This window comes from Penicillium psychrosexuale (assembly GCF_028828465.1).
Source record: "Penicillium psychrosexuale strain IBT 29551 chromosome Unknown utg000002l, whole genome shotgun sequence".
NCBI classification, from domain to species: domain Eukaryota; kingdom Fungi; phylum Ascomycota; class Eurotiomycetes; order Eurotiales; family Aspergillaceae; genus Penicillium; species Penicillium psychrosexuale.
Genome location: NW_026643187.1, coordinates 3,352,841 through 3,378,489, shown reverse-complemented (window position 1 = coordinate 3,378,489; position 25,649 = coordinate 3,352,841). Strand labels below are relative to the sequence as shown.

The following is a 25,649-nucleotide window of genomic DNA, read 5'->3' as shown; positions in this document are numbered from 1 at the left end:
TAGTACATTCATGTAGTTAACGATGTCGAGATAGGAGAATTGACTCCAACTACTCCAACTCGGGGTACTTTCGGAACAGTTCGGCCCGTGATAAGCGATAAAGGTGGGATTCCGAGTTGGGGTAGTTTCGATGCTATACTTCGACTTCTTGACTAAATTGACTTGCCAGTTTAATGATTTGATAATTACCTTTGATCAGTCATGGCATACAATATGTTTCCTGGCGTGGCAGTCATTACCGGTGCTGGTGGAACAGGTACGTAGCATAGCCGACCGTTGTGAATATATCACCAACATGATCTAGGAATCGGTGCTGCAACCGCAAAAGCCTTTGCCGCAGCAGGATGTGAGAGAATTGCTATCACAGATCTAAACGAAAAGTCCTTGCAGACAACAGCAGAAGCTATTGCTTCAACATACCCTAAGACTCAACTCCTAGTGAAAGCTGGGAATGTGGCAGATGACCAGTTCGCAGACTCGTTTATTGACGCAGTCGTACAACAATTCGGACGAGTCGACTATGCTGTGAACTGTGCAGGTGTTCTTGGGAAGTCATTGCGCTCAGCGGAAACGACCCTCGAAGAATTTGACCGGGTCAACAATATCAACTACCGAGGCTGCTGGCTGTCTTCTCGAGCAGAGCTTCGACAGATGGTGTCTCAAAGTGAACTCCCAAGTCACGACCCTAACCGTCCTGGCCAGCGGGGTGCAGTTGTGAATGTTGCTAGTCAGTTGGGAATCGTTAGCCGTCCAGGTGCTCGTAAGTTTTGCGCTGATTCCCCCTAAAACCCACGATTGACAGTGTTCTAGCTGCGTATTGTGCATCAAAATCTGCTGTCATTGGAATGACTCGGGCAGATGGTATCGATTATTCCAAGGATGGGATTCGAGTCAACTGTGTCTGTCCAGGTGTCATTGAAACACCACTCATCATGGAGAATCCCGAGATTCGCGCTGCCATCACTCCGGCAGCGGAGATAGCCCCTATGAAGAGAATGGGTCAGCCAGCAGAGGTCGCCGATGCAATCCTTTTCTTATGCTCCACGCAGGCCTCTTTTGTACAGGGTCATGCTATGGTAGTTGATGGTGGATATATTACTGTATAGTTTACCATGAACAAGTAATGATGAGATATATTAGCCGAGAAATTAAATGAACAATTTCAATATCCCTATGCAATGCATATATACAGTCTGCATTCCAACGGGCAACATAGGGAGCAAACCTAGCTGGATGGCCACCAAAGCTCTCATGGGATCGGAGATGGGAGGCTGAATATGAAGTCCAGCCACCCTAACTTGACCTTCAGCGGCCTACCCGGATCGTCCCAGGGAGATTGACGTACGCAGCACCCAGCCGCTCAGCTCCTGCTCAATGGGCGAATCAGGGCACTTAAATAGGCAAGTGGTCAGGTGATAGTCAGGTGATGCTGGTGTCGGTGAGCGTTGAACGGCAAAGTATGTGAATTATGTAAGCATCCTGCTCAGCCCTTGATAAAAGAGCGGTAAGAGACAACGACCAAAAAGGAAGGAGAAGGTCCAGAAGGGCGGAAATCCAATACATACGTATTCGGTACGAGGTCAAGTACATACTCTGTACTCTATACTTGTCTATATACTAGATAATAACGTCTGTCTGGAGTATACACAAGTCACTGACCCCCGATCTTCAGGTCAGACATACATCGATGGGTAACACAATCTTGGAAGCAAAGATTACTAGCCAATACGGTGGCGTTACTAGTCTCCCTCCGAGCTCCACTGATTGACAGCACCGTCGCAACTAAAATGTGAGCGCACGACAGCTCAATTGTGAACTTTCAGCTTGCGATCTCGCAGCCAACTCCTCGCATGTGAAGACAATCACATACTTTCCCGGGCAATTCCCACTCTTCCCGTCTTGCCCGGTCAAAGCCACTTTAAGAGAGTCTTTGATTATAAGCCTGCGGCCATGGATTCGGCTATCGTTGCCCATGAATTGCTTCAATATCTTCGCTTTGGATACCCTCCGATTTTGCTAGGGATTATCTTTATCGTCTTTTTGGTCCATTCCTCTCAGGTAGCCAGAAATGCTGATCGCAACATTAAAGTCCAGTATGGCCCCAATGGGAAACCACTGCCTAGGCGAACCCGAATGATGATGGCGGTAGCCAGGGACTTGCCCGCGGAGCTTGCGCGGAATAGATCCAAGGGCTGGTTTGTTTGGCTGGATCTGTTTGTGCTGGCAACCTATATTGCTGAGGCAGCAATTCATATGACCCATGCCATAGTTTCAAAGTCAGAGCAGTGGTGGTGTGGTCAAGCGGTAGTGGTGCGATACCTGTTTCCAAAATTGAAAGCAAAGCTAATTAAACCTAGTTCTTTGTCGTCGGGGCTTTCTTCACTCATACCGTTATCTTCATCTCTTTACTCGAGAACCGTGCACCGTCAATCGCGCAATTCGTCCCATGGCTCTCGGCCATTCCCTTCGAGATAGCAATTCTCTCAACTTCAATCTCAATCTATTCCCACATCCACCATGAACCTACAATCGAAGATCCATTCGGTGGAAGATTGCGTACAAAGATCACATTTTGGGAGGCATTGGGGATTTCCGCAGGTTCCGTGCGGATTTTTGTTCTCACACTGCTGGTCGCGTCCTACATTTTCAAATCTGCCCGCAAACATTGCGCATTCAAGGAGGCCGAGGATGCCGATGCCGGAGAGACGACTAGCCTGCTAGATTCAAGAGGCAATGCCAACTCGGATGATGGTGATGCCTTGACCGATGGTCAACAGACCCCGGAAGTAGAAGCATGGGTGCGGCCTTTGACGACCCCTTCCACCAACTGGATGGAATATCTGAGTGGCTATTCCCTATTCTTTCCATATCTGTGGCCTTACAAGTCTCTCCGGTTGCAAATTGTCGTCGTCATCTGCTTTGCTATATTGATTGTGCAGCGAGCGGTAAATATCCTAGTCCCATATCAAGTGGGAGTGATCGCAGACTCACTGTCCACCAGCGATGGAAATCTGAAAGTGCCTTGGATGCCCATTTGTCTGTATATCATCTACCGTTGGCTTCAAGGCAGTCAAGGTTTCCTTGAGTCGGTTCGCTCGAATCTATGGATCTCAGTGAGCCAGTATGCATACATGGAGTTGTCAACCGCTTCATTTGAGCATGTTCATAACCTAGGACTGGACTTTCACCTGGGTAAAAAGATGGGCGAGGTTCTCTCTGCCCTCACCAAAGGCAACTCAATTAACACTTTTCTTGAGCAAGTGACCTTCCAAGTGTTGCCGATGTTCATTGATTTGACCATCGCCATTGGTTATTTTCTAATTGTATTTGACGTGTACTACGCGTTGGCTGTCGCTGTCATGACATTCTTCTACCTCTATTCAACTATCAAGATTGCCTCTTGGAGGGCCAATATGCGACGCCAAATGGTGAACGCTTCTAGACAGGAAGACGCTGTTAAGTAAGTTTCTATTCCGTTTCTTTTATCTCATTACGTTTTACTAACCTATACAGGAATGATTCTCTTGTGTCCTACGAAACTGTCAAGTACTTCAACGCAGAGGAATACGAGTTCAATCGCTATCGAGGGGCGGTCTCAGACTACCTCCGCGCGGAATGGCATTCCCTCTTCGCACAGAATCTGATGAATATTTGCCAGAATGTCATTTTCATGTTTGGCCTTCTCATCACCTGTTTTATTTGCGCCTATCAAGTTGCTCGTGGTCAACGTCCAGTCGGCCAGTTCGTGACACTCCTTACCTACATGGCCCAACTTCAAGCCCCATTGAACATCTTCGGGACCTTCTACCGATACATTCAATCCGCGTTGATCAATGCAGAGCGTCTACTCGAGCTTTTCCGCGTCCAGCCATCGGTGGTGGATGCACCGTCTGCAACACCGCTAGCAGTCTGCCACGGTCGAATCACATTTAACGACATCAAATTCTCGTATGACACCCGACGACCTGCTCTCAATGGATTGACCTTTGACTGTAAGCCGGGTACAACTACAGCTCTGGTAGGAGAATCAGGTGGTGGAAAATCGACAATCTTCCGCTTGCTCTATAGGTTCTACAATCCGAGCAGCGGAAGTCTTCTTATTGACGGATACGACACGCAGACCTTGACAATTGATTCGGTACGCAGACACATTGGCGTCGTCCCACAAGACACCGTTCTCTTCAACGAAACAATCATGTACAACCTCAAATATGCCAACCAAAACGCCACCGATGAGGAAGTCTACGAGGCCTGCCGCGCAGCCAGTGTACACGACAAGATCATGGCGTTCCCCGACGGTTATGAAACCAAAGTGGGAGACCGTGGATTACGACTAAGTGGTGGTGAGAAACAGCGCGTTGCCATTGCCCGAACCATTATCAAGAAACCTCAGATCATCCTGCTTGATGAGGCAACGGCCGCATTAGATTCCGAGACGGAGCAGAACATTCAAGAAGCACTAGCCATCCTGTCACGTGGGCGCACAGTGCTAGTCATTGCCCATCGGCTGAGCACCATCACCACTGCTGATAACATTGTTGTATTGCACGAAGGTCGGGTTGCAGAGAGTGGGACCCATGAGCAGCTTCTGGCTGCTAACGGTCGATATAAAACTATGTGGCAGAAGCAGATTCGTGCACAGACCGAATCTGTGGGCTTGAATGCCTTGTCAGGCAAGATATAGATTTGGGCACTATGCATATAGAGCTGCCTTACTTGTGAAGAAACTCAACTCTGCAGAGCTGATTTCTTGTTCAAGGAAAAAGTTGGCTTAATCCTAATATTTAACGAATTGGAACCATTTGAACGTGAAATTCGCCCATTGATTCTAAAGCCGAACAGATCCGAGTAACGATCACGATCTACTTCGTAGAAAATTGAAATTTGAAAATCCGACGGAATACCTCGGACTGAATTGTGTCCAATGCGACCAATGAATCCATAGTTAGGCATAAGTCTAGGGATCTGCAGGGGGTCACACGATAATATCATTTTTGGGGTCATCGACCAATTGCTTTTTGTTTTTGGGATCGCACAGTTTACCTATCATATTGTGATGGCTCCTGCATGTACCCCGTATATATAACCTCTTAGGGACGAGGATGAACCCTATTTATATCGTGCATCGTTGTCTTGCAGTGTTTCATTGCCACCTGTATTACAGACGCGATCAGCTGTATCGATCTCGAGTTTTTTTTTTACTAGTGTTACTAGCTTTAAGACTAAGTTTATAGGTCAAATTTCAGACAAAAGTACATTTTTGTAATCTAATTCTATACAAGTTTCGGGAATTATTGTACTATTCAACATAGCATCAGCCCTCGTTGACTTTCTTTCCCTTCTGTATAAATTACTTTCTTAGCATGAGGCGCATTCTTTGGCTCGACAGCCTCCGGGGCATAGCCTCAGCTCTGGTAGTAATACACCATTCAAAAAGCTCGGAGCCTAACAGTATCGTCGGCTTTTTGACCAGGTCCTACTGGGACGAACCGGCTGAAGAAAACCGTCGTATAATCCAACTCCCGCCCTTCCGACTTCTCTTCAATGGCCCATCAATGGTAGCCTTGTTCATGGTTATATCGGGCTACGCAATCTCTCTTCCGCTTCTACGATGTCGCGAGGAGGTTGGAGCGAGTAATGTCGGGTTCTTTCGTCGATTATGCTCTGCTGCAACTCGCCGAATCTTTCGAATTTATCTGCCGTCTATCGCCATACTGTTCCTCAGCCAACTTGTGTACTTCTGCAATGTGTTCCCGTGGAAAGCTGCGTATGATTGGCTAGGCGGGCTAAAGCCCTTGACAGCGCCATGGGCGCAGGTCCAATATGTGCTTTCGAGAATAGTACATCTGCTGGATATCAGCAACCATCAAGTCGATATCAACTTTGATCGCAATCGACCGGATATGAGGACTATAAACTACCAGCTGTGGACGATGCCAATTGAGTTTCGTGGCTCGTGTGCTGTCTACTTGTTGATCTTGACGTTTTCGTTTTGGAGACCCCAGCCTCGGTATCTGGCATTGGCAGGCGTGGCGACGTATTGGTTTTATATGGGACATTGGGATCTCTTCGCTTTCGTTGCTGGGATTCTTCTTGCAGAGAGACACGTCGCTTCAGAGTCCGGACCAGACAGGGAGATTGCATTATCGTATTCATCTTCACCTCTCGAGATTCAAGAGCCCATTACCAAAGCCTGGAACAAATTCACAGACAAAATCTATCTCCAACAGATCGGAACATCAGTCTCTTTCATTCTAGGGATGTATTTCCTTTGCATGTGCGGCGCTGACCGGTTAGCAGCTGAATACCGATGGCTGGCCGTGGCTCGATCTCCGGAGTGGGATAATGCTGAGATGATGCCCCGGTGCTGGAGGAGCGTGGGAGCTGTTCTGGTAATATATGCAATTAGCAAATCAGCGCTGCTTCAAAGGCCGCTTAACTCCCGGCCACTGCAATACTTGGGCAAGATCTCATTCCCGCTTTATCTAGTCCACCCGACAGTCTATCTCGCTCTCAAATGGCCGGTGCGAGACTTTTTGTGGTGGGCAGTTACGAGAACGCCTTATCCTGGTACTATCGAGGCGAGCAAGCATGCTCTATCGTTTGCTATGACTTGGATGGGAACCATGATCGTTTTAGGTGCTGTTATGGTGGTGGCATCTGAACTTTGGAATCGCTTCGTGGATATGAAGTGCCTCGTGCTTGCGAGAAGATTCGAGAAATTTGTTTCGTGCTAGCGTATTGTACACAGTTCAGGGAATGGATTGCAAAATTAGATTATATGATCAGTAGATACAGAGAGATTTCCGCCATCTCAGCTCTAGTTTAGCTTCAACAATTCAATCCACACTTCGAAGTGACCCTCTCTCTCGGTAGGCCTCTCTTATTAACAGTTTTACTAGGAAGCAATGCATGATAAAGTAAGTAGACAGTAGAATAACTTTTATGACTTCATCCCTATGTATGACCGAATATCTAATTACCCCAGCAAAAAAGTACATATCACAGACGCCGTTATGCAAGAATCCCAAAAGAATCAGATCGTCGCGAGTTTCATGAAATGGATATTACATCGTAATCCTTCGACTACTCTTTCTGAGTAGCATCGGTCGTGGTGGCATCAGTCTTGGTGGCGTCGACCTTAGCGGCATCGATTGTAGTGGCATCAGTCTTGGCGGCATCGGCCTCAGCCTCCTCATAACCCTCGGTCTTCATGTGTGTCAGACCTAGATCATCTTCCTCTTCGGCAGAGCGAGTGTAGTCCTCAATGGTGATCTGAGGGTCGGCAGCTGGACTGCAAAGATCTTGGACGTAAGACGAGGCCATCGGGTCTTGCAAAGTAATAGTGAATTTGAGCTCGCCGTTGATAGCCTGGTCGAGACGACTGAAGAATCTTTGCCATTTATCCTTATCGGAAGAGACCATGCTGTCGCCTCCGGAGTGTGCGGAATCGTCAACATCGAAAATGGCACCCTTTAACTGATCCCTGATCTCAACTGTATAAAGGGTTAGCTGGGTCAATTTAATCAAATAAGGGGAACGAACCTAGTAATCCTTCAACGGTGGTGAAACGTCCACCGAGTGTTCCTGGCTGAACGTCCAGGTCGAGTTCGGGACTGTAAAGTCCTGCGCTGTCACTCTTCAGAATGTCGCGCGAAAGATCAACCTCGTTCTTCACTTCGAGAGTGATACGTCTGCCCTTCTCGGGTACCTCGCCACCGGTCTTGATTGCGGAAGATTTGTAGCCGCAGTGATCACAGTTCGTGCCGAACAGCAGGACTTCCTTGAAGTAAGGAATGTTGACTTTCTTAATGTTCACCTCGGCTTGCTTATTACAGCCGGGGCACTCGGCAGGAATGCTGTAGACCTGGCCATCGACGATATCGAGATCGTCTGGGTCGCCGGCGCCCACTTCAGCTGTGTCCTCTTTGTTGACAGCGTTTTCGTCAGCGGAGATTCCCAACTCCTCGTTCTGTTCATGGGTACGCGGGTATTCATGGCGCTTGTACTTGTTGCCACGATCATTGGCGTTAGGTGCAATCCACGAATTTCCAGTGAGGTCATCTAGCGTGATGGTGAAGGGGAAAGCGTCCTCGCGTTTCATGATCTTCTCAAGACTGGCGATAACAGGCACAAGGGCATTGTAAAGTTCAGGAGCTTGCTCCTTACGGAGATCTTGCTCTCCTGACAAATTTTCATGAATGAGTTGAACCACTAGAGATAAGGTTAGCGTCTTGGGATCGAACTATATTGCATTTGGCTTCACATACTGCCTTCCACATTGGTCAGCTGGCCTGTTCCCTTGGGAACTTCAATCTCTTTGCCTTCCTTAGTGGTAAGTTTGAATCCGGAAACATCACTCCGGATGACTTGGCGCTAAATATCCAATTAGCTTGAGCGGGAGAAAACGGATTATAGCTGGAGATAGATACCTGAAGATCTTCCTCATTCTCGACCCTCAAAGTGTAGATTGTTCCACGCTCCTGAATCTGGCCGGCGGATTTGATCGAATTGTTTTTAAAGTGGCAATGTTCACATTCGAAACTCTCCAGGATAATGTCTCTGAAGTAAGGGACTCGAAGCAAAAGCAAGCGCGTGACTCTAATTAAAGTGGAAGGTTAGCAATGTGCAAAACATAACTGAATACTAGAAACGAACCCTTGCTCATGGCAGTTCATGCAGAGTGATTCAATTGACATCGCGCCGGTGTCATCATCACGCTCCACAAGATCGCCGGGCTTTTGGAATTGCGACTCGAACTGTGCCTCAAGGGCATCATTGTCGGCTTTGGAGACGGTGACCATTGTATATGATTTGTGAAATTAGAGAGAAATAATGTGTAGTGGGATAGAAAATATCTGTGTAAAGAGGGAAATGCGAGGGAAGTTATAGTAAAGCAAGTTGGATCCAAGCAAGAAATTCTTATCGCAAAAAAATATCGGAGCCACGGGAACATTCCTTCCTATTCTGCGCGGGGCAGGTGGGGCTGACAAAGAGTGGGATGATGTATTACATTTCTGCCATGACATATGTCACCGCCTTCTATTTGGGGGGCGGTGAGGATGGCATGATGTAGTGACGTCATCGATATCTACATGGATCCATGGGCAGGTGTACGACGTGCATTGCCCATTGTGCTAGCTAACATTCTTCTTGTTGAATTTCCTGTTATATCCACCAACACCAGAATCTGCAAATATAGGTAGTTAGCATCACCTTGGAATTAGAGGGTTTGGGGGTACTTATAAAAAAAAGTGGCCGCTTCTACCACCAAAGGATAGTAGAAACGGCAGCCCACCGGCTATCGCCTGGCCAAAACATTCTGCTCCGATGGAAAGAAAGAACCATCATTGACACAACGCCCAAGTCCCAATGACCAAACAATAGTTCATTCGCGGTATAGAGATCCCCCGATTTCCAATTCGTCGCTTTTCAGTTCATTACAACCAGACACTAGAGACGAGCCTCAGTCGGGATGCATAGCAGCAGATAAGCATCGTAGACAAGCCAAAGCTTTGATCCTCACTCGAGAGAGGTCCCACGACACCTACTGCATGACGCATACAGGTTAGAACCCCGACCAAGGACATCGCCCCCATGCCGACTGTAAATGGGCTGATGAGTTAAAGCGTTCGAACGATAGAAACCGTGAGTTTCTCCGACCAGAAAAATTGTCATCAATCGAGAGATATCAAGGCGAGCATCAAAGATTGGCGCAAATGGGAGCTGAGGAATGTCTGGGAGCAGACGACACCGATGAACATATCCCTCAAACCCACCAGAGCTCAAACAAATTTCACAAAGACAAGCCAAACTTGGATGAGACACAGTAAACTCAACCAAATCTGCTTGACGGCCACCCATCTCCGCACGTTTAGTCAAATCGCCATTGTTTCACCGATACCGTCGCAAGAGCATGAAGCCGAGTCTCCCGTGTGTGGTACAGTACCCTCTGGGACAGGTTTTTGTTTCCTCTCCCGGTAGACGCGAGGGTCTCGCGGGAGGGCATATTGTGAAGCGGACAAAGAACATCCAGAAAAATCGCTTCCTTCTTCCCGAGGGAAGGAACAATGGTGGAAGTCATTGTTGAAATTAGCGCCCATCGATCTATCCACAAACTACTTTGCGAAGAGATGGCTAACACGGCCGGTCGAGATCTTCTGACGAAGTCGAATCAGTGGCGGGTGCCGTGATACGAGGTGCCTAGCCGCCTGTGGGGCGTAGGAGTAACAGAACCCAAGAAGGTGGAACGCAGGGGCAAGATCCCCAGGGATCCTGGAATAGGAAACATGTGCAGGAGCAGACAGCTGATGATCGCAGAATTGACGATAGAGTACATGCAAACAAGTCCGAAAAACACCAAATTGTTTCGGGAAATTTATTGCCATCTGGAACGAGACAACAGTTCGCAATATTCTATGTGCTCCTAGGACCAACATTGAAGAATCATAGGGCAGCATAACCAAAGGACCTCGCGACAACTTCAACTGTGAAAATGCCTGGGCAATTTTCAGGGAGAGGAATGTTGATTCCGGCGAGTGGATCCTTTGGATATGCTGACACTATGACTGTGTGTAAGGATACTGCTGTGTTCTAGGCAACAAATATCTGAGCCAAACAATTTGATGCCCTAGGATATTCGAGACTTGAATGTCGTATTCAATCGCCATCTGGTCGCGCTGTCGTGGTTGCTCCTCAAGGTAACATCTGATACCGAAGTACCCGACATGCTTCACCCGCGTTCTCTTCTCGCTGAACTGACATCCGAGGCATAGGGCGACCATCCGTTTGTGACCGGCATGCAGCGTCCAGCATTGGTAAACCGACGCGCTCTCCATTTGGATAACGCATAGTAAACCGTCTTTTGTGCCCTAAGGCTCTGGCTGATTCGAATATCTTTCGCTTAATCGGACCATCACAGTCTGTTTCGGCTAATCGTATTATCCGGCATGCGCAATCCGTGAAACTGTGTCGCTGTGGACATTGAACTGAGAGGGGCTTGGGGTTGACTTCAATATCTTTTGCACCGAAACAATACGAGTCACCGAAGGCGAGATATACGTGACGGTTCACCATTGAAGGCAGCAGATGAAATGAAGATCTGAGAGGGTTGATCTGTACATGTGTGCCTTGTAAGGCAAGAGACTCGAGTGGCTCCACACTCAGGAAACGGTCGCGGTGGAACTGTGGCAGGTCTGAACGAGAATGGGGTCCAATGAATGTCGTGAGAACAAGCAAGATCCCGGGTAGCTGAGGAACTGTCCACATCGGTCTAACATTGTCAATTGAAATTGTGAAATGAGCAGTGGATAGAGTAGACGGAGTTGGTGACAACAACAACGTATCTCAGTTGACGCGACGATACCAATGCGGGCAAGCGCGGGCCACTGACGCGACTATCACGTGATCATCACGGTTACGGGCTTGTCTGCTATGACATAATCAGCCACAAACGCCAAGACCGCAATTGTTCGTGGTGATTTCATTTACTTTTCGAACCTTGGAACCGGACAATGTCGATGAGGAAAATACCTTCATTGGCGTGAATTCAGCATGATAGTATCCTACAATTATTTATGATGGGAGATGAACAGCAACTTCGCGACGCGTTTGGCATTGCTAAGAACTTTCTGACCCCAGTTCTCGATCGAGGTATGGACCTTTGAGATGTCGAGCTACATTTAGGTCGAGTGCTAACTATATCTTCAAGAGGAAATAAAGAAGACCCAAGGCAAATCCTTGCTGCAGATCCTCAGTCAGGATTCGGGGGGTGATGATGCCGCGAGACCAGCGGTGATCAATAGGGCTTTGGATATTTTGACCAATATCCATAAATCATTTGTATCACCCGAGGACCAATATGGGTCCCTCAAATCATGCGGGGAGGTTGAAGACTCACCATCAGAAGATGCCAAGCGTCGTCGGATGCTACATGCATTACTGGACCTGATTTCCCTGGAAGGAATATATCCTTCACTATCATCTGGCGTTGGGATTCCCCTGCAGCAGGGTGTGATATCGGTATTACCAGCTGGTGTCATTGCGAAGCAGGCTCAAGCATCTGCTAGTAGTGTACCGCACGATGAGCCTTTTTTGCGCCGCATAATCGACGTTTTGGTTGACATTCTTTTCGACCCAAGACCAAGCCTCCAGCAGATCATTCGTGGTCGTATATTGAGTGATATAATCAGTGGCACAGCTGATCTGGCTTCCAATCCAAATACCACGGGATCATTCGACCGGAACAAGTATCAGAAAACGTTGGCCAAAATAATTGATGAGTACGTTCCCCTTGCTTTTACTATTATTAAGTAATACTAACAGGCTACAGTACCCCAACCACTGTGTTGCTACCTACACTTTCCGCGTTCCTCCAGTCAGATACTGCACCATGGTTCAAGTCCACTATCTCCAGCCAGATCGCGCAAGTTCCGCTACGACCCGGTGGAGTAGTGCAAACCATCATGTTCATTGCATCGCAGTTTTCCCCATCGCTAGGCCAGGAAGCACAGGACCAGTCAAATGGCCCTCGTTTGACTGTGCAGGCCATCATGCAAATCTCACGACTCCTTTCTTCTGTGCCATCTGATGTTGACCCAACTGTCTATTTTGAGACAATTGCTCCCCAACTGCTAGCATTAATAGACGGCGATGATCCGGATCTGAGGCAAACTGCATCATACGTCGTCGGTAACGGAATTTTGGGGAAACGGGCTTATGGCGCTCCTGGTACTGTCGGGCACTCCATCTTTATAGAGCCTATATTCAATGCACTTACCGCGAATCTCGACATTAAATCAAGACAATGGATCACCCGCTTTACCGATATTGAAGGCTCTTTTCCACATTCCGTGGCACCAAATCCCGCATCCAATGTCCTGGTGGATGGCGCCACAGTGGACCTGGCTATAAGCAGACTGCGGTGTCTGACATTGCAGCATCCGAATCCCGGTCTCGTGAAACGAATTGTCTATCCGATTCTTCTTCCATTATGGGGCTTAGTCTGTTTCTCTCAGGAGGAAGAGCTGACCTCATTCCATGAAAGGGTATTGCCTCTGCTACAAACATATTTTGGTATCTCTGTTGGTGCCCAACCCCTCAAAAAGCTGGTTGATAATCTGCTTTGGGATGGAGGCTCGGCGTGGACATACGTTAAAGATTCCGACGCTGGGGTCGTGTTGCAGAAGCGGAGTGAGAAAACGAACGAGCATTCAAACCTGGTGCGGTTGATCGATTCCCTCCAAGGACGAGCAGATATTTTCGTCAGTCTCATTGGCTCGGATCCTAGCAGTGAGGAACGGACGGGGGATATATTCCTTTATGTCAGTCAAAACTGGCTGGTGCAGCCCCAAGGTTCTGCACCCCCTCGCAAAACACTGAACGGAGGTCCCGTTGATGAGAGTGACAACGTCATACAGAGGCTTGTTAGTGCCAAGGTTGCAGAGAAGCTGCTTGAGAACTTCAAAGAAGCACTCACTCGACGCCCGCTCCGAGTTTTAGAGCTCATCAAGCAGGTTATTGATGGGGAGCTACATAGATTTAGCGCCCAAGAAACGGCGATGCGAGGCGTAAATAGCAAGGTATCCCTGTCATCTTTGGCTAATATTGTGGAAACCAAGGACAATGACAGAGATGAGTTAAGCAACGACTCCTTTGAGTCCGTTTCGACAGCCTTCAGTTTGATGTCTACACTTCTTGCATCCGCCGAGTTCTCTCCCACTGCCGAAATCCAACCCCTCCTTGGAGCTTTGAAAAAGGACCTCGATCAACTTATTCCGTTTCTCCCCTCTACCCTCTCCAAAGCAGCAACGACCTCGTCTATGTTGTTGGAGATTCACCTTGCCGCTACTGATGAAACCACAGTCAAGGCAGTACCAGCTCATGTTCAGGACCTTGACACGCATCGTCAAGCACTTGCCAATCTCAACTCAGATCTACCACCCGTGCAAGCGGAGGGCCTATCGCTGATTTCGAAACTGATCATAAACTCATCGCCCGTTATTGATGTGGGCTCGACCCTCACACTCCTTCTCTCCCTCATCACGGACACATCTAAGACCGCTGCCAATGAGGAATACGCATATCTCGGTGCAATCAAGATAGTTGGTACACTAGCATCACGTCACCCACGTACCGTGATCAAAACCTTGGTTGAGGAGTACGCAGATAGACGCGAGCAACGAGCCTTGGACGAAAGACTCAGGATTGGTGAGTGTCTGCTGCGAACAGTCCAGGAATTAGGAGACGCACTGGTCGGTGATACGGCCAAAATTCTTGGAGAGGGTATCATTGCCGTTGCAGGACGGCGTGGCAACAAGCAACATGCACAGCAAATCCGCAAGGAAAAATTTGCCAAAGAGAGACAGGAACAAGAACGCGCACAGCGCAAGGCCAAAGAGCCAGCTATGCCGGAAGGCTGGTCCATTTCATCGGGAGTAGCCAAAGCCGCTTCCGAACTTGACCTCTCAGAACTTCATTTAGACGACGAATCCCCAGAGCAATCGGCGTACGCCACAAACGTGGTTGCTGCATGGGCTGCCGGTGCATCCGCAGATGATGCTCCTGATGACCTTCGCATCCGGGCATCGGCCATTTCCATTCTTGGATCGGCCATCAACGTCAACATCCTCGGTCTTGGCCCAGTCATTCTCTCTTCCGCCGTCGAACTCGCGCTGGCTACCCTAACTCTCGAAAGTGAACCAGAGAGTGCTATCCTGCGCCGGGCGAGTATCATTCTACTCTTCGACATTCTCAAAGCTCTCGAGGCAGCGCGGGAGAGACGCGGAAACCGGGACATCGGGTTTGGCTTTTCTCTTTTTGACGACTCGGCTTCCAGTTTTTCGGCTCCACGTGGTTCAAGTATGCAGGAACAGTCAACCATTGGTAACATCCCTGCCATGCTACGAACTCTCCGCTTCGTCGAAGGTCGTGAGGAGGACGGGCTCGCTCGTGGAAACCTGCGCGCTTTGATTGAAAGCTTGGAAGCTTGGTCGGAGAAGTCCTTGATGTGGGGCATTGGCGCCCAGGCCCAGGATGGTCAAGATGGCTTCAATCCACAATTTGGGCTGGGTGACAGGATCGCCGGTCTACAGGTTGATCCCATGGAATGGGAAAGCACCGGACATCCACGCATCGAGGAGATTGAATGAAACCAAGTGCTCCGATACCATGGGACGAATCATTACCATTTCCCACAAATCAGTATTCCAATCTATTAAATATCAAATAATAGTAGGTATTCTTGGAAAAATGACCAGTTGGATTGAGCTTACCGAAGGTCTAGAATTTCAGAGGTGCCTCATAGATTATAATAGGGACGAGCAGATATCATCAACGAATCAGCTCGCAGAGTTGTCTGGTGCCTCAGCATCATTGGTCTAGTGGTAGAATTCGTCGTTGCCATCGACGAGGCCCGTGTTCGATTCACGGATGATGCACATATTTTTTTTGTTCTTACAAGGTCACAACAAATTGGTGGAAGCTGAAGTGGTTGTTGATTACCATTTTAATGAGAATATTAGGTTGTTAGCCGACTTGATCAGCTTCATCGTCTATCTTTGTCTTGGAATAAAAGCCTCAAAAAAATGATTTTCACATAGCAGAGAAGAAAACAGGAAGACTATGGGAAAAAAGCATATGTGCATTTAATAAATATACATCTAGACACTACCAGTGAAAGAAGACAGATTCATGGCTTAACACTGAACGGATGGAGAAAGTGGCGGGAAACTTTGCCCTAGGATACATATGCCAGTAGAGCACAGGCTAACTGAGAAATTCTGGCGTGTCACAAATATGCAGAAATCCAAGTCGAAACTAGGTATTTGCAGACTAGAATAAATTGGTCTCTAGTGATCACTGTACGGTTTCATAATTTCGTAGACATACATACATGGGGAGAGCAAAACAAAAGAAATTGGTAAAGATATCCTAACTTAAAAATTTTACTCCCCCCCCTTCGAAATCGCCAAGTCGCCAACAGAAACGCGAAAGCGCCGATCAAATTACCAGGCATCAGTGCTGCCACGCCCGCCACGACCACCGTAACCACCGCGTCCAGAACCACGGCCGCCGCGACCACGACCACGACCACCACGGCCGCCACGGCCACCTCGTCCACCACGACCAGTGTACTGACGAGGCTCTTCGGGGCGTGGGCCGGCCGCCATGCGAGCCTGACGTTCTTCCTCGGTCATGTCAAACTTATTTTCGATCCCAATCAGATTGCAGAAGGCAGAGGTCTGTGGGTTGGTGTACTCCTTCGGCTGCTCTTGGGTATTAATCGAAACATTGGGGTCATAGACGGGGGCAGTCAAGACGAAGTCAGTGGGAACGTTCAACAACCCAGCGTTGACAACATTCTCCTGCACCCATTTCTCCTCCTCCGCGATGCGCTGTTGGTAGTACTCATATCCCTTGTGGGCAGGGACCTTGCCCTTGGGGTGTCCACCAAATTCGAGCTCATTGGCAAATGCACGAGTAATTGCCAGCCACTCCTTGTCGTACTTGAGTCGTAGGGGAGACTCCACCGGGGCATCATCCTGTTCGGAGATTGGCTCAATCTCCAACAGTTCGACAAAAGCATCATGGTTGTGTGGCTTATCCAAGGTCAGGAACTGAGTCTCAAGATTTTTGATCATCTCGGGAGGTGGAAGGCGTTCGGAAGTTGAGTTACTTGTGGCAGCATTGGGTACACACGACTGCGCAAGGCTGCTCGGGAGTTCGGCTTCCACTTCAGGAACGCGATCACCCACATCATCATTCCACCAGGAATCAGGAGAGGGATCACCACCCCAATTGAGAGAGATATCGGCTTTTGGAAGAGCCTTCTGAGATGGAGAAGATTTAACGCTCGCGGCGCTGCTGGGACTGGTAGAGATGCTGATCTTATCAATATTGTCAGCGACGTCAGTAGCCTTGACATCCTGCATCGTCTTGACATGCTTGGCTGTCTGGACATCTTCGGTGGTCTCAGCAAGCAGCGAAGATCCCTGCTTGGCAACGGCCTCCTCGGAAGAAATATTCACAGGGCTGTTTCCCTGGCTCCCTTTGTCGAGGTTTTCGATGCTCTCATCGCCGGTTGAGGCGGGTTCGATTTTTTCTCCATCGGCGCCACGTACGAACGTCTGAACGGGACCGCGCCCAATCTTGACCGTTTCTTCAAACGTAATGTTTCGTGGAGGTTTCGGCTTTCTCGCCCTGATCATACGCATAAAGTCGTCTTGGTCTCGCTTCTCCTTTTCGGCCCGTCGAGCGTTAACTCCGAATTCGTTCCAGGCCTTGATGCGAGACTGTTCGTCTCCAGTGGCAGTGCCAAGCAATTGGTGGCCAGCAAGGGTGTTGGTGTTGACATTACTCCGTGGGATCACAGTGGCATGATTTGTATCGTCAACGGCATTTTTATCGGCCACAGCATTTGTATCGGCCACCGCATTTGTATCCACAGCAAGATGAGGACTGGGGGGATTCGAAATGGAATTTGCGCGAGGTGGATTATGAGACACCTTTGCAGTGTAACGCACATGCAGATGAGCTGAAAGCCAATAAGCAGGGCGCAGATGATTGAGAGCTTCGCGTGCCGCGATGCTTCCGAGCTTTCCTGAATCAGAATCGGCTTTGAAGCCTGACTTCTTGCGAAACAGCGTTGCATGGTCTCCAAGTTTTTCGACCCCCTTTGGCCAATCATGGGAGAGACCGATGTCGATCTGGGTGCGCACTTGCAGCAACTTGCGGACATCCAGCTCCCGGATATGGTAGATGGAAGAAACGTCATCTCTGTTGTATGGCAATCGTTCGTAGTGGGTCTTCCGGTAGTCGTAACCCTTCCAGATGCCAGACATCCCCGAGATTCGGAGAGGTCCAAAGCGGATGATGTTGGCTGCACCCATGAAGTAGATGTTGGGGGCCACCCAACCGCCGTAATAGAGCTCGGCGAGGTGATTGCTCGCCTCATGGTTGCCACCGATGAACAATGTCAGATAGGGAGCAACACGGCTACCACTGTAGTACTCATGAAAATCGCCGATTTGCTTGAACTTGTCTGGAACCGAGAGACAAGTCGCATCATTGGCATTACGCAGAGCCTGGTTTGACCAGTCAACGTTGAGCTAGTGTGGAATCGGACATGACAAGGAACTCACCTGGAAATCACCACCAATGATAACAAGGTCAACAGAGTCCCAACCCTTCTCGGTGGCTTGGCGATCCACAGTCTCATAAATGTCATTGAGGCTACCATGACCCTATACAGAATGATTAGCAACCAGCTGCGAAGTGAATATGTCACATGAAGTGGGGGACCTGTATTCGTGCAATATCACTTACACAGCCTTCCACAGCAATTCGCACAGGTGGCATCGTGGATGATCTGACTGAGCTGTGAGATTTTGATAGCGCGAAAAATAAGAAAATCCTCGGAATGAGGCTGTCAGAAAAGAAAAAATCGAATGCAAGCCCTTGCTACAAAGCCGATGAGGACTGCAGGAAAGAAAATGAAAGATGAAAAGCAAGAGAAGAAGGATAGCAGATGGAAAGGGTAGAGAGTAGAGAGATGTAGATGGGAAGAAGCGGCGGGTGGAGCTTGGGGCTTTTAAGCTCCCGCGCGGCAAATCTCTGAATAGCAAACATCGGGCTATTGTCTTCTGTTTGTCTCCATTGTTCTTCGTTTGCCTCTATTGTCTTTGCTATTGAGTTCAATTGTTTGATTTCTCAATACAAATCTTCATTCCTCAATAGGCAAGGCCGTACAATGTCTCACATTGATCCTTCCTTTCTCATTCAGGCTGTCTCGGCTGTCCCCCTCGGTTCGTCGACATCGGCTCATCTGCTAGCGGTGCACACCCGGCTCCTCCACGAGGAGTCTAAGTCATTAAATGCCCAGCAGAAGAGAGATCACTGTGGGGCGTGTGGTAGCATTAGAAAGCCCCAGTGGAGTAAAGTTACTGAGATCAAGCCGAAAAAAAGCAAGCCTTTAGCCTCTGGATCGGCATCTACGGGTGCTACAGTGTACAAGTGTCTACGCTGCTGCCAGCGGACAGTACTACCTCAAAGCAATTCGAGGAACCATATCTCGAAACCTTCGTCTAGAGCAGCTACAGTTACCACTCGAGGGTCAACTCCTATAGGGGTTGACGTGCAAGGTTCAACACAGGCCTCGACAGATCCCAAGGCAGGTGACAACCAGAGCAGCAAGAAGAGGGCTAAGGCAAGAAAGCAAGGTGGTCTTCAAGCTCTTCTAGCTTCCAAACAACGTGCCCAACCATCACTTGATCTGCTTGACTTTTTGCAGTAGAGGTCGTGCACGTGAGTTTGTTGCCAGATTGGGACTAGCGCGGGGCAGCTAGCTTGCCTGCAACTCTAGGCTCATGACGGTGACCACAACACCACACACATCTCCAGCGCGTGTGTCACAGAGCCCACGCGATTTCACTTTCCTATTTTCACAAAACTACATATCCTGTGATTTCATCATCGCGACAATGTCATCTTATTCAGACGACGATGAACATGATCCCCAGGCGGACGAGCTCCGCGAGACTGCCTTGGTCACGCTCGAGGCGTTGATCAGCTCCTGCAACAAAAAGATGCAACCGTACCTAACCAACACCACTCGATCAGCTCTTCGATTTTTAAAATATGATCCAAACGTCGCTGAAGTGGAGGACGATGAGGAGATGGGAGGTACACAAGATGATGGGAGTGAGGACGATGATGCCACAGAAGAGCCTGACCTGGAAGACGACGACGAATTCGAGGACTTTGAAGAAGAAGGCGGCTACAGTGATATCGACGACATGAGCTGGAAGGTACGCCGGTGTGCTGCCAAGCTTCTTTACACCGTCATCTCGGCCTACGGGCTTGGTCGCGCTTCCGACTCCTCGGCCCTGTTCCAGCAGATCGCCCCAGCTCTGATCTCCCAAATTAGCAAAGAAAGAGAAGAGAGTGTGAAACTTGAGGTGGTGTCGACATTGACGGCGCTTGTTCGGAAGACTGGCGAGGGGTCCATGATCGTCACATCCAACGACTTCCTGGAGGCCGTTGGTGGCTCGAAGAATTCTCGCAAGCGTAGACGCCAAGACAGTGATGCGTCAATGATTGACTTCGAGCCGAGTGCTGGAACCTCGTCCGCAATGGATTCTCCTGCTGTGCCATCGTCCCCCAAGTCTGGTTCTCAGGCTGATCTAGCTCGCTCTGTGCCTTTAATTGTGCAGAACCTTGTCAAAGCTTGGAAGCAGGCTTCGGTTCCTCTCAAACAAGCTGTGATGATTCTCCTCAAAAGCCTTTCGTTGGTTCGCTATGGTGGTCTTGCAGACCATCTCCAACAAATTGAAGACCTTATTGCGGATGCCCTCAAGACCTCATCCCTCTCAGGGAGCACAGCGGCTCATACCGGGGCTGCCGTCAGTGCAGGTACCCTCCAAATCGAAACCCTGGGTCTCATTTCAGTGATTGCCGAGACCCATCTCTCCGACGCGCTATTGCCATTCCTGATTGCCCTGGTGCCTGGAGTGATCGGAGCTGTCAACGACCGCAACTACAAAGTCAGCAGCGAGGCTTTGGGGGCTGTGGAGCAAATTGTAAAAGCAATGACGCCGCCCCGCGTATCTGCCAATCCTTCCGATGTCACCCTGCAGTTGCAGAAGCTTTATGATGTTGTCCACTCTCGAATCACCGACACAAGCGCTGATCTCGAAGTCCGGCAACGGGCAATTCATGTGTTTGGTGTCATCCTCGCACGCACTTCAGGCGACCGGGGTGCAGAGTTCCTTTCATCTGAGAGGAGATCTAATGGTCTGGCTGTTTTGGTCGACCGAGTGAAGAACGAGACAACCCGTTTGTCCGCTGTTCGTGCGATTGATGATGTCGTCGTTCTCGCTAGCCGCAAACAGGATGTTTCTAGTGATTGGGTTAACAATGTCGCCCTTGAGCTAGGGTCGAACTTGCGCAAATCCGATCGTGCCTTGAGAGGCGCGTGCTTGGAAACTCTCCGCAGTCTTTCCATGAACTCTAACATCAGATCTCACCTCACCCCTGAGACAATCACAGCACTGGAGAATGCTGCTTTGCCTCTTCTCGCTGCAGCTGATTTCCACACACTTACGCCCACGTTGATCATTATTGCCAAACTTGTCCCTGGCAACGCAAAACTAATGGTGACCAGCGGTTTGATCTCTGCTATCTGCTCGATTGTGACCAAACCACTCATCGGAACTGTTCTCAAAGCGTTGCTTCTGCTGGTCAAAGTCATTGGCGACGAAGGTGCAGGTGCTAGTTTGATGCAGAATCTTCTCCGTGACGTGGGAATTACAGGGGACTCGTCAGTGGTCGGAAGAGCTGTTGGCACCCTTCTGGTCCACGGTGGACCGAATCTTGGAGTCACAATGGAAGATTTCTCAACAGAACTCAAGACTGCACGGGATGTTAGCCGAAAATGCCTTGCCCTTGCTATCCTAGGCGAAATCGGCCTGCGAATGGGCCCCGCGTGCCCGTTGACTCCGAGTCTCTTCATTCCTCATTTTGAATCTCAGTCAGATCATGTGCGCTTGGCTGCCGCGACTGCTCTTGGCAACGCGGCCGCAGGTAGCGTCAAAGCTTATCTCCCAATCATTCTGAATGGGTTGGAGAAATCAAATGCTCAAAGCTATTTGCTTCTCCATTCGGTACGCGAATTACTTCAGCATCCAGAGGTCGTACGTCCAGATCTTGCACCATCCGCTCACAAATTGTGGCACGCCCTCCTTGTCGTCTCCGAACAGGAAGACAACCGCGCTGTTGGGGCTGAATGTGTCGGCCGCTTGGCACTCCTTGACCCCGTTGCTTACATTCCCCACTTCCAAGTAAGTCGTGCTCATCCTGCTACATTTTTAATACTAACCTCATGCCCATAGGAGTACCTGGCCAATGCCGACCCGGCTGTTCGTGGCGTGGTGATTTCGGCATTCCGTTACACGCTTGCTGATTCAAGCGATGCTTACAATGATGTGCTGCGACCGTTGATGGTGCCCCTTTTGACCAACATGCTCAGCGACAGTGATTTGGGCAACCACCGGCTTGCGTTGACCACTCTTAACTCTGCAATCCATAACAAGATGGATCTTCTGCTCCCTCACCTAGATGAGCTTCTGCCGGCTGTTCTTGGTGACACCAAAATCAAGCCAGAGCTCATTCGCGAGGTGCAAATGGGTCCATTCAAGCACAAAGTGGATGATGGGCTCGATTTGCGAAAGGTCAGTGTCTCTTACTATCCACCCTAGATTCCACTAACATCATTGTTTACAGAGTGCCTACGAAACCCTTTATGCCTCGCTCGACACCTCCTTCTCCCGTACCCATACGGCCGAACTATTTGACCGCATCCTCGCTGGTCTCGATGACGAACAGGACATCCGTGCAATCAGCAATCTCATGACCTCCAAACTGATTAAGATCGCACCGGAGGATACTGAGCGGCACCTAGACGCTTTGTCGGAGCATTACACTACTGTGCTTTCCTTCAAGCCAAAGGACAACGCCGTCAAGCAAGAGTTGGAGAAGGCCCAGGAGGCATCCCTCGGAATTCTAAAGATTACCCGAGAGCTGAGCAAGGCGTTCCCCGGCCCGGAGGCATCAGGCGATCTTTCTAAGTGGAAAACATACATGGATTGGCTTCGGCGGAACTTTACATCGCAGTTGGCGAATTTGGAACTAGAATAGTTTCTATGATTTTATGTTATGAAAAGCGCAATGACGAGCCATTTGTCGCAATTAGCTAGCTTACGACATTGTCCAATGAAATACATGATTTTAACATTGCTACACTTGCGATTTTCGCCTTGTAAATATACCTGTGGAGCACCCTCGACTATTATAGCTTTTAAGATCAGTATCACAGGCTTAAACCGCCTTGATTCTAATAGCAGACCCCTCACCCAGTGCCGTATAGTAGCGTTTTCTCCTAGGGTGTCTCTCTCAAATTTCAGACTATTAGGAATATCCATTATAAGCATATTCAAAGATCTTGATTCAGTTCCCTTCCTATACATTATCATTATCTCCAATCAATAACCCAGTTGCTCGCTAAGAAAACAGTCATTTCACTTCATTCACTCTTCCTCGCTTTTGATCGGAGTCGTCTCAGGCGTAAGCTCTCCAGGAAAAGGCTTGCGCGCCCACACACGTCGTCTAAACAAAAATCGGCTTATCAATCCCCCCAATACCACACCACAGGATTAGGATCAAACTCACGCTCTCTGATAAATATGATATTTCGGATTCTTAAGTTCCGAACGAACCTTCGCCAAAAAAACAGTAACCTCATCCTTCGACCAAGGATGCGGCGCACCGAAATGTGTAAGCAGCCACATACACCACCCCTCCATACCAGAAAGCCAATGCTGGAAATTAACAACGCCAGCCTCTTTGTATTTCTGCTCGCGAGCCCACGGGCCAATCGGCCACTGGTACGACTTCTCCTGCAAATCCACAAACCCGGCCTTTTTCATTCTGTCGCTCATGGCATCGAGAATATCCATCGCGAGTCCGGCGCGCTCGCCGCACGCGTTCATGGTCGGGCCCCAGGTTCGCAGGATGCTATCTGCTGGCAGGCTGTCGTCGATACATTCGATGCATGTACTGCCTTCGAGTTGTTCGATCCAGCCTCCTGGTCGTAGATTTCTGCGGTACCCCTGGTGTTAGTGCATATGCTTGCGGATATGGATAGTTAGGTGTTGGCATTTACCTGTAGGAGCTTGTGTAGACGTGATCCCATCCCGCGTGATCGAATGAGCCGGTCATGATCCGCATGTGGATTAGGTCGAGGGGGTCTCTCCAGGTCCATTCTTCTAGGATGTTGTCGACTTCTAGGATGCAGTTCGGCGGCATCCATGTAATTGGGGGTGGGAAGAGGTCCACTCCTCGCACAGTCGCTAGATGGGGTTAGTTCACTGTATTGTGGATCTCCGGGGTGATTGGCACTCACTAGATGGGAACATGTCGGCAACATCACTATACAAGTGGTATATTGGTGTGAGTCTTGTCTATAAGGAGGGGGTTTTGCTCTTTTGACGTACATCGCCCAGTTACCTTTACCCGTTCCGATATCGAGGATATGTTTGGGGTTCTTCTCGATAGGCGCTCTAAACAGCGGGTTCTCTCGCTCCGAATCCAATACGAGGGCGAGCAAGTGACTGAGAGTGTCAGGGGTGATAATGACATATAGAAAGGTTGGTCGTACGTACCCGGCTTCATAGGACTCGAATGCTAGGTCATCGGACGGAATCCTGGTGAGAATCGGACATAAGTTGGCGGTTTCTTTGGTGGAAGATGCTATAGCATGCATACAGATATTCTCTGTCGCTCAGAGTTTGATACCTATGGATAATAAGTACATGTGAGTAACGGGTCGAGCTCCCAGGTGCGCCAAATGTAGGATGAAACATACCGTCTGCCATTTTCCATTAGGCCATGATAGATTGAGGAACCGATAGACGTGGTCTCCCTATGTCATATAGTGTGAGACATCGATGACATTGAATGGGGGAAATGCGAGTATTTACGAATGCCAATCATCGCTATAGTTTGGTCGGAGGTAGACGTCAGGATCCTATAAATTGTTAGAATAGCAATGAGAATGACTGATAACTAGATGAACATACCACTGCGATCTCTAGTAGTTGCGGCATTGTTCGGTGTCTGGTCCCTCGGGATGATGAAAAGGGGTAAAGGGAAGAGGTTAAGGGGCTGTTGAAATACACATTAGTACTTTGTACTAATGTACAGACATCATTCAAAGGTCACCCGGTTGTCCCGTCATTTTGTAGCAGCTTCAATACCTGGGATTGGGTAATGGGAGAGACATACACCGTCATGCTCCACGGTTAAAGCCTGAATGAGGGTTGATGCAGTCTTAGCTACAACGTGCGGAGGTTCCCGTCGACGATCATTGGGTTGACGTTGACAGGAGTGGACCAACCCTGGAAGGCTACATGTGTGAGATTCTCTAGCCTTGTTTTATTCGTACTTCGTCTCTACTATGGGAGAGGACACAGTGAGGAATTCAACGCAAATTTACTCTTAGGAATGCGCTTTATAAAATCGAATAGGTAACTATCCTAGATATAGTACACATTATGTCTTGTATATTGTTTTTCAACTTTGTTTTCCAGGAGAGAGTCCAAGAATTATGGGACGGAAGTGTGCATTATGCGGGTTTAGCAGTTAGCCCTCGAGGGGTGGGGTTGTATACATGTCGAAATGAATGTGGCCTAGACCTGCAATTGTATTTTATACAAACATTGCACCTTCAAGTTTGGAATATATTGACAGAGATACCAAGGGTATGTGGAGTCTGATATTGGAACTATAGAACCAGAGGGAAGAATGATAGTGTTGTTGAGACGGGGTTCTCGATCATAACAGTCAATGGAATTTGCCTATTGTCCTAATTGATTTAGGCCCGCACTGGACCCCTTAACATCCGAGTAGTCGGCTTACTAACAATTCGTCTTTATGCTGCGGATATAGTTAGGTGTTCACTCTTAAATATATTTAGGCCATAGAACTTTCTAAATCCTAAGTCCTATTTAATAACAAGCTGAGAAATATTATCCCTCTCTTATTTGGAAACCCGAGGATTATGATTGGTGGGGCCTCGGCTGTTTAGGTCTCCTTAT

At 48.8% G+C, this 25,649-nt stretch overlaps 11 protein-coding genes across 11 annotated transcripts; 5 read left to right on the top strand and 6 right to left on the bottom strand.

Annotated features, from left to right (window-relative positions):
* Positions 1 to 213: 213 nt before the first annotated feature.
* Positions 214 to 1,106, top strand: N7518_002467 (SDR family NAD(P)-dependent oxidoreductase; the record flags this gene model as incomplete). Its single annotated transcript, XM_057183395.1, has 3 exons — positions 214 to 256; positions 305 to 760; positions 811 to 1,106. 3 exons carry the CDS (start codon positions 214 to 216, stop codon positions 1,104 to 1,106), a joined length of 795 nt encoding a protein of 264 aa, XP_057044845.1.
* An 844-nt stretch (positions 1,107 to 1,950) lies between these two features.
* Positions 1,951 to 4,684, top strand: N7518_002466 (uncharacterized protein; the record flags this gene model as incomplete). The annotated part of the gene is made up of 3 exons (XM_057183394.1): positions 1,951 to 2,310; positions 2,358 to 3,460; positions 3,514 to 4,684. The coding sequence occupies 3 exons, from the start codon at positions 1,951 to 1,953 to the stop codon at positions 4,682 to 4,684; spliced, it is 2,634 nt and encodes an 877-aa protein (XP_057044844.1).
* A 679-nt stretch (positions 4,685 to 5,363) lies between these two features.
* On the top strand, positions 5,364 to 6,737 carry N7518_002465 (acyltransferase family protein; the record flags this gene model as incomplete). Its single annotated transcript, XM_057183393.1, has 1 exon — positions 5,364 to 6,737. One exon carries the CDS (start codon positions 5,364 to 5,366, stop codon positions 6,735 to 6,737), a length of 1,374 nt encoding a protein of 457 aa, XP_057044843.1.
* Positions 6,738 to 7,086: 349 nt separating this feature from the next.
* Positions 7,087 to 8,804, bottom strand: zpr1 (zinc finger-containing protein ZPR1; the record flags this gene model as incomplete). Its single annotated transcript, XM_057183392.1, has 5 exons — positions 7,087 to 7,496; positions 7,546 to 8,214; positions 8,271 to 8,376; positions 8,433 to 8,601; positions 8,659 to 8,804. 5 exons carry the CDS (start codon positions 8,802 to 8,804, stop codon positions 7,087 to 7,089), a joined length of 1,500 nt encoding a protein of 499 aa, XP_057044842.1.
* A 718-nt stretch (positions 8,805 to 9,522) lies between these two features.
* On the bottom strand, positions 9,523 to 9,864 carry N7518_002463 (uncharacterized protein; the record flags this gene model as incomplete). The annotated part of the gene is given in 2 exon segments (XM_057183391.1): positions 9,523 to 9,547; positions 9,566 to 9,864. 2 exon segments carry the CDS (start codon positions 9,862 to 9,864, stop codon positions 9,523 to 9,525), a joined length of 324 nt encoding a protein of 107 aa, XP_057044841.1.
* A 10-nt stretch (positions 9,865 to 9,874) lies between these two features.
* N7518_002462 (uncharacterized protein) lies at positions 9,875 to 10,084 on the bottom strand (the record flags this gene model as incomplete). Its single annotated transcript, XM_057183390.1, has 1 exon — positions 9,875 to 10,084. One exon carries the CDS (start codon positions 10,082 to 10,084, stop codon positions 9,875 to 9,877), a length of 210 nt encoding a protein of 69 aa, XP_057044840.1.
* A 478-nt stretch (positions 10,085 to 10,562) lies between these two features.
* N7518_002461 (uncharacterized protein) lies at positions 10,563 to 10,838 on the bottom strand (the record flags this gene model as incomplete). Its single annotated transcript, XM_057183389.1, has 1 exon — positions 10,563 to 10,838. The coding sequence occupies one exon, from the start codon at positions 10,836 to 10,838 to the stop codon at positions 10,563 to 10,565; it is 276 nt and encodes a 91-aa protein (XP_057044839.1).
* A 738-nt stretch (positions 10,839 to 11,576) lies between these two features.
* On the top strand, positions 11,577 to 15,149 carry N7518_002460 (RTP1/Tango6 family protein; the record flags this gene model as incomplete). Its single annotated transcript, XM_057183388.1, has 3 exons — positions 11,577 to 11,652; positions 11,711 to 12,281; positions 12,332 to 15,149. 3 exons carry the CDS (start codon positions 11,577 to 11,579, stop codon positions 15,147 to 15,149), a joined length of 3,465 nt encoding a protein of 1,154 aa, XP_057044838.1.
* Positions 15,150 to 16,004: 855 nt separating this feature from the next.
* Positions 16,005 to 18,357, bottom strand: N7518_002459 (RNA lariat debranching enzyme; the record flags this gene model as incomplete). Its single annotated transcript, XM_057183387.1, has 3 exons — positions 16,005 to 18,107; positions 18,141 to 18,242; positions 18,325 to 18,357. 3 exons carry the CDS (start codon positions 18,355 to 18,357, stop codon positions 16,005 to 16,007), a joined length of 2,238 nt encoding a protein of 745 aa, XP_057044837.1.
* A 1,121-nt stretch (positions 18,358 to 19,478) lies between these two features.
* canA (putative cullin binding protein CanA) lies at positions 19,479 to 22,692 on the top strand (the record flags this gene model as incomplete). The annotated part of the gene is made up of 3 exons (XM_057183386.1): positions 19,479 to 21,836; positions 21,888 to 22,226; positions 22,279 to 22,692. 3 exons carry the CDS (start codon positions 19,479 to 19,481, stop codon positions 22,690 to 22,692), a joined length of 3,111 nt encoding a protein of 1,036 aa, XP_057044836.1.
* A 389-nt stretch (positions 22,693 to 23,081) lies between these two features.
* On the bottom strand, positions 23,082 to 24,659 carry N7518_002457 (class I SAM-dependent methyltransferase; the record flags this gene model as incomplete). Its single annotated transcript, XM_057183385.1, has 9 exons — positions 23,082 to 23,160; positions 23,224 to 23,652; positions 23,717 to 23,903; positions 23,957 to 23,982; positions 24,048 to 24,164; positions 24,216 to 24,303; positions 24,366 to 24,475; positions 24,534 to 24,580; positions 24,633 to 24,659. 9 exons carry the CDS (start codon positions 24,657 to 24,659, stop codon positions 23,082 to 23,084), a joined length of 1,110 nt encoding a protein of 369 aa, XP_057044835.1.
* Between the last annotated feature and the right edge of the window lie 990 nt (positions 24,660 to 25,649).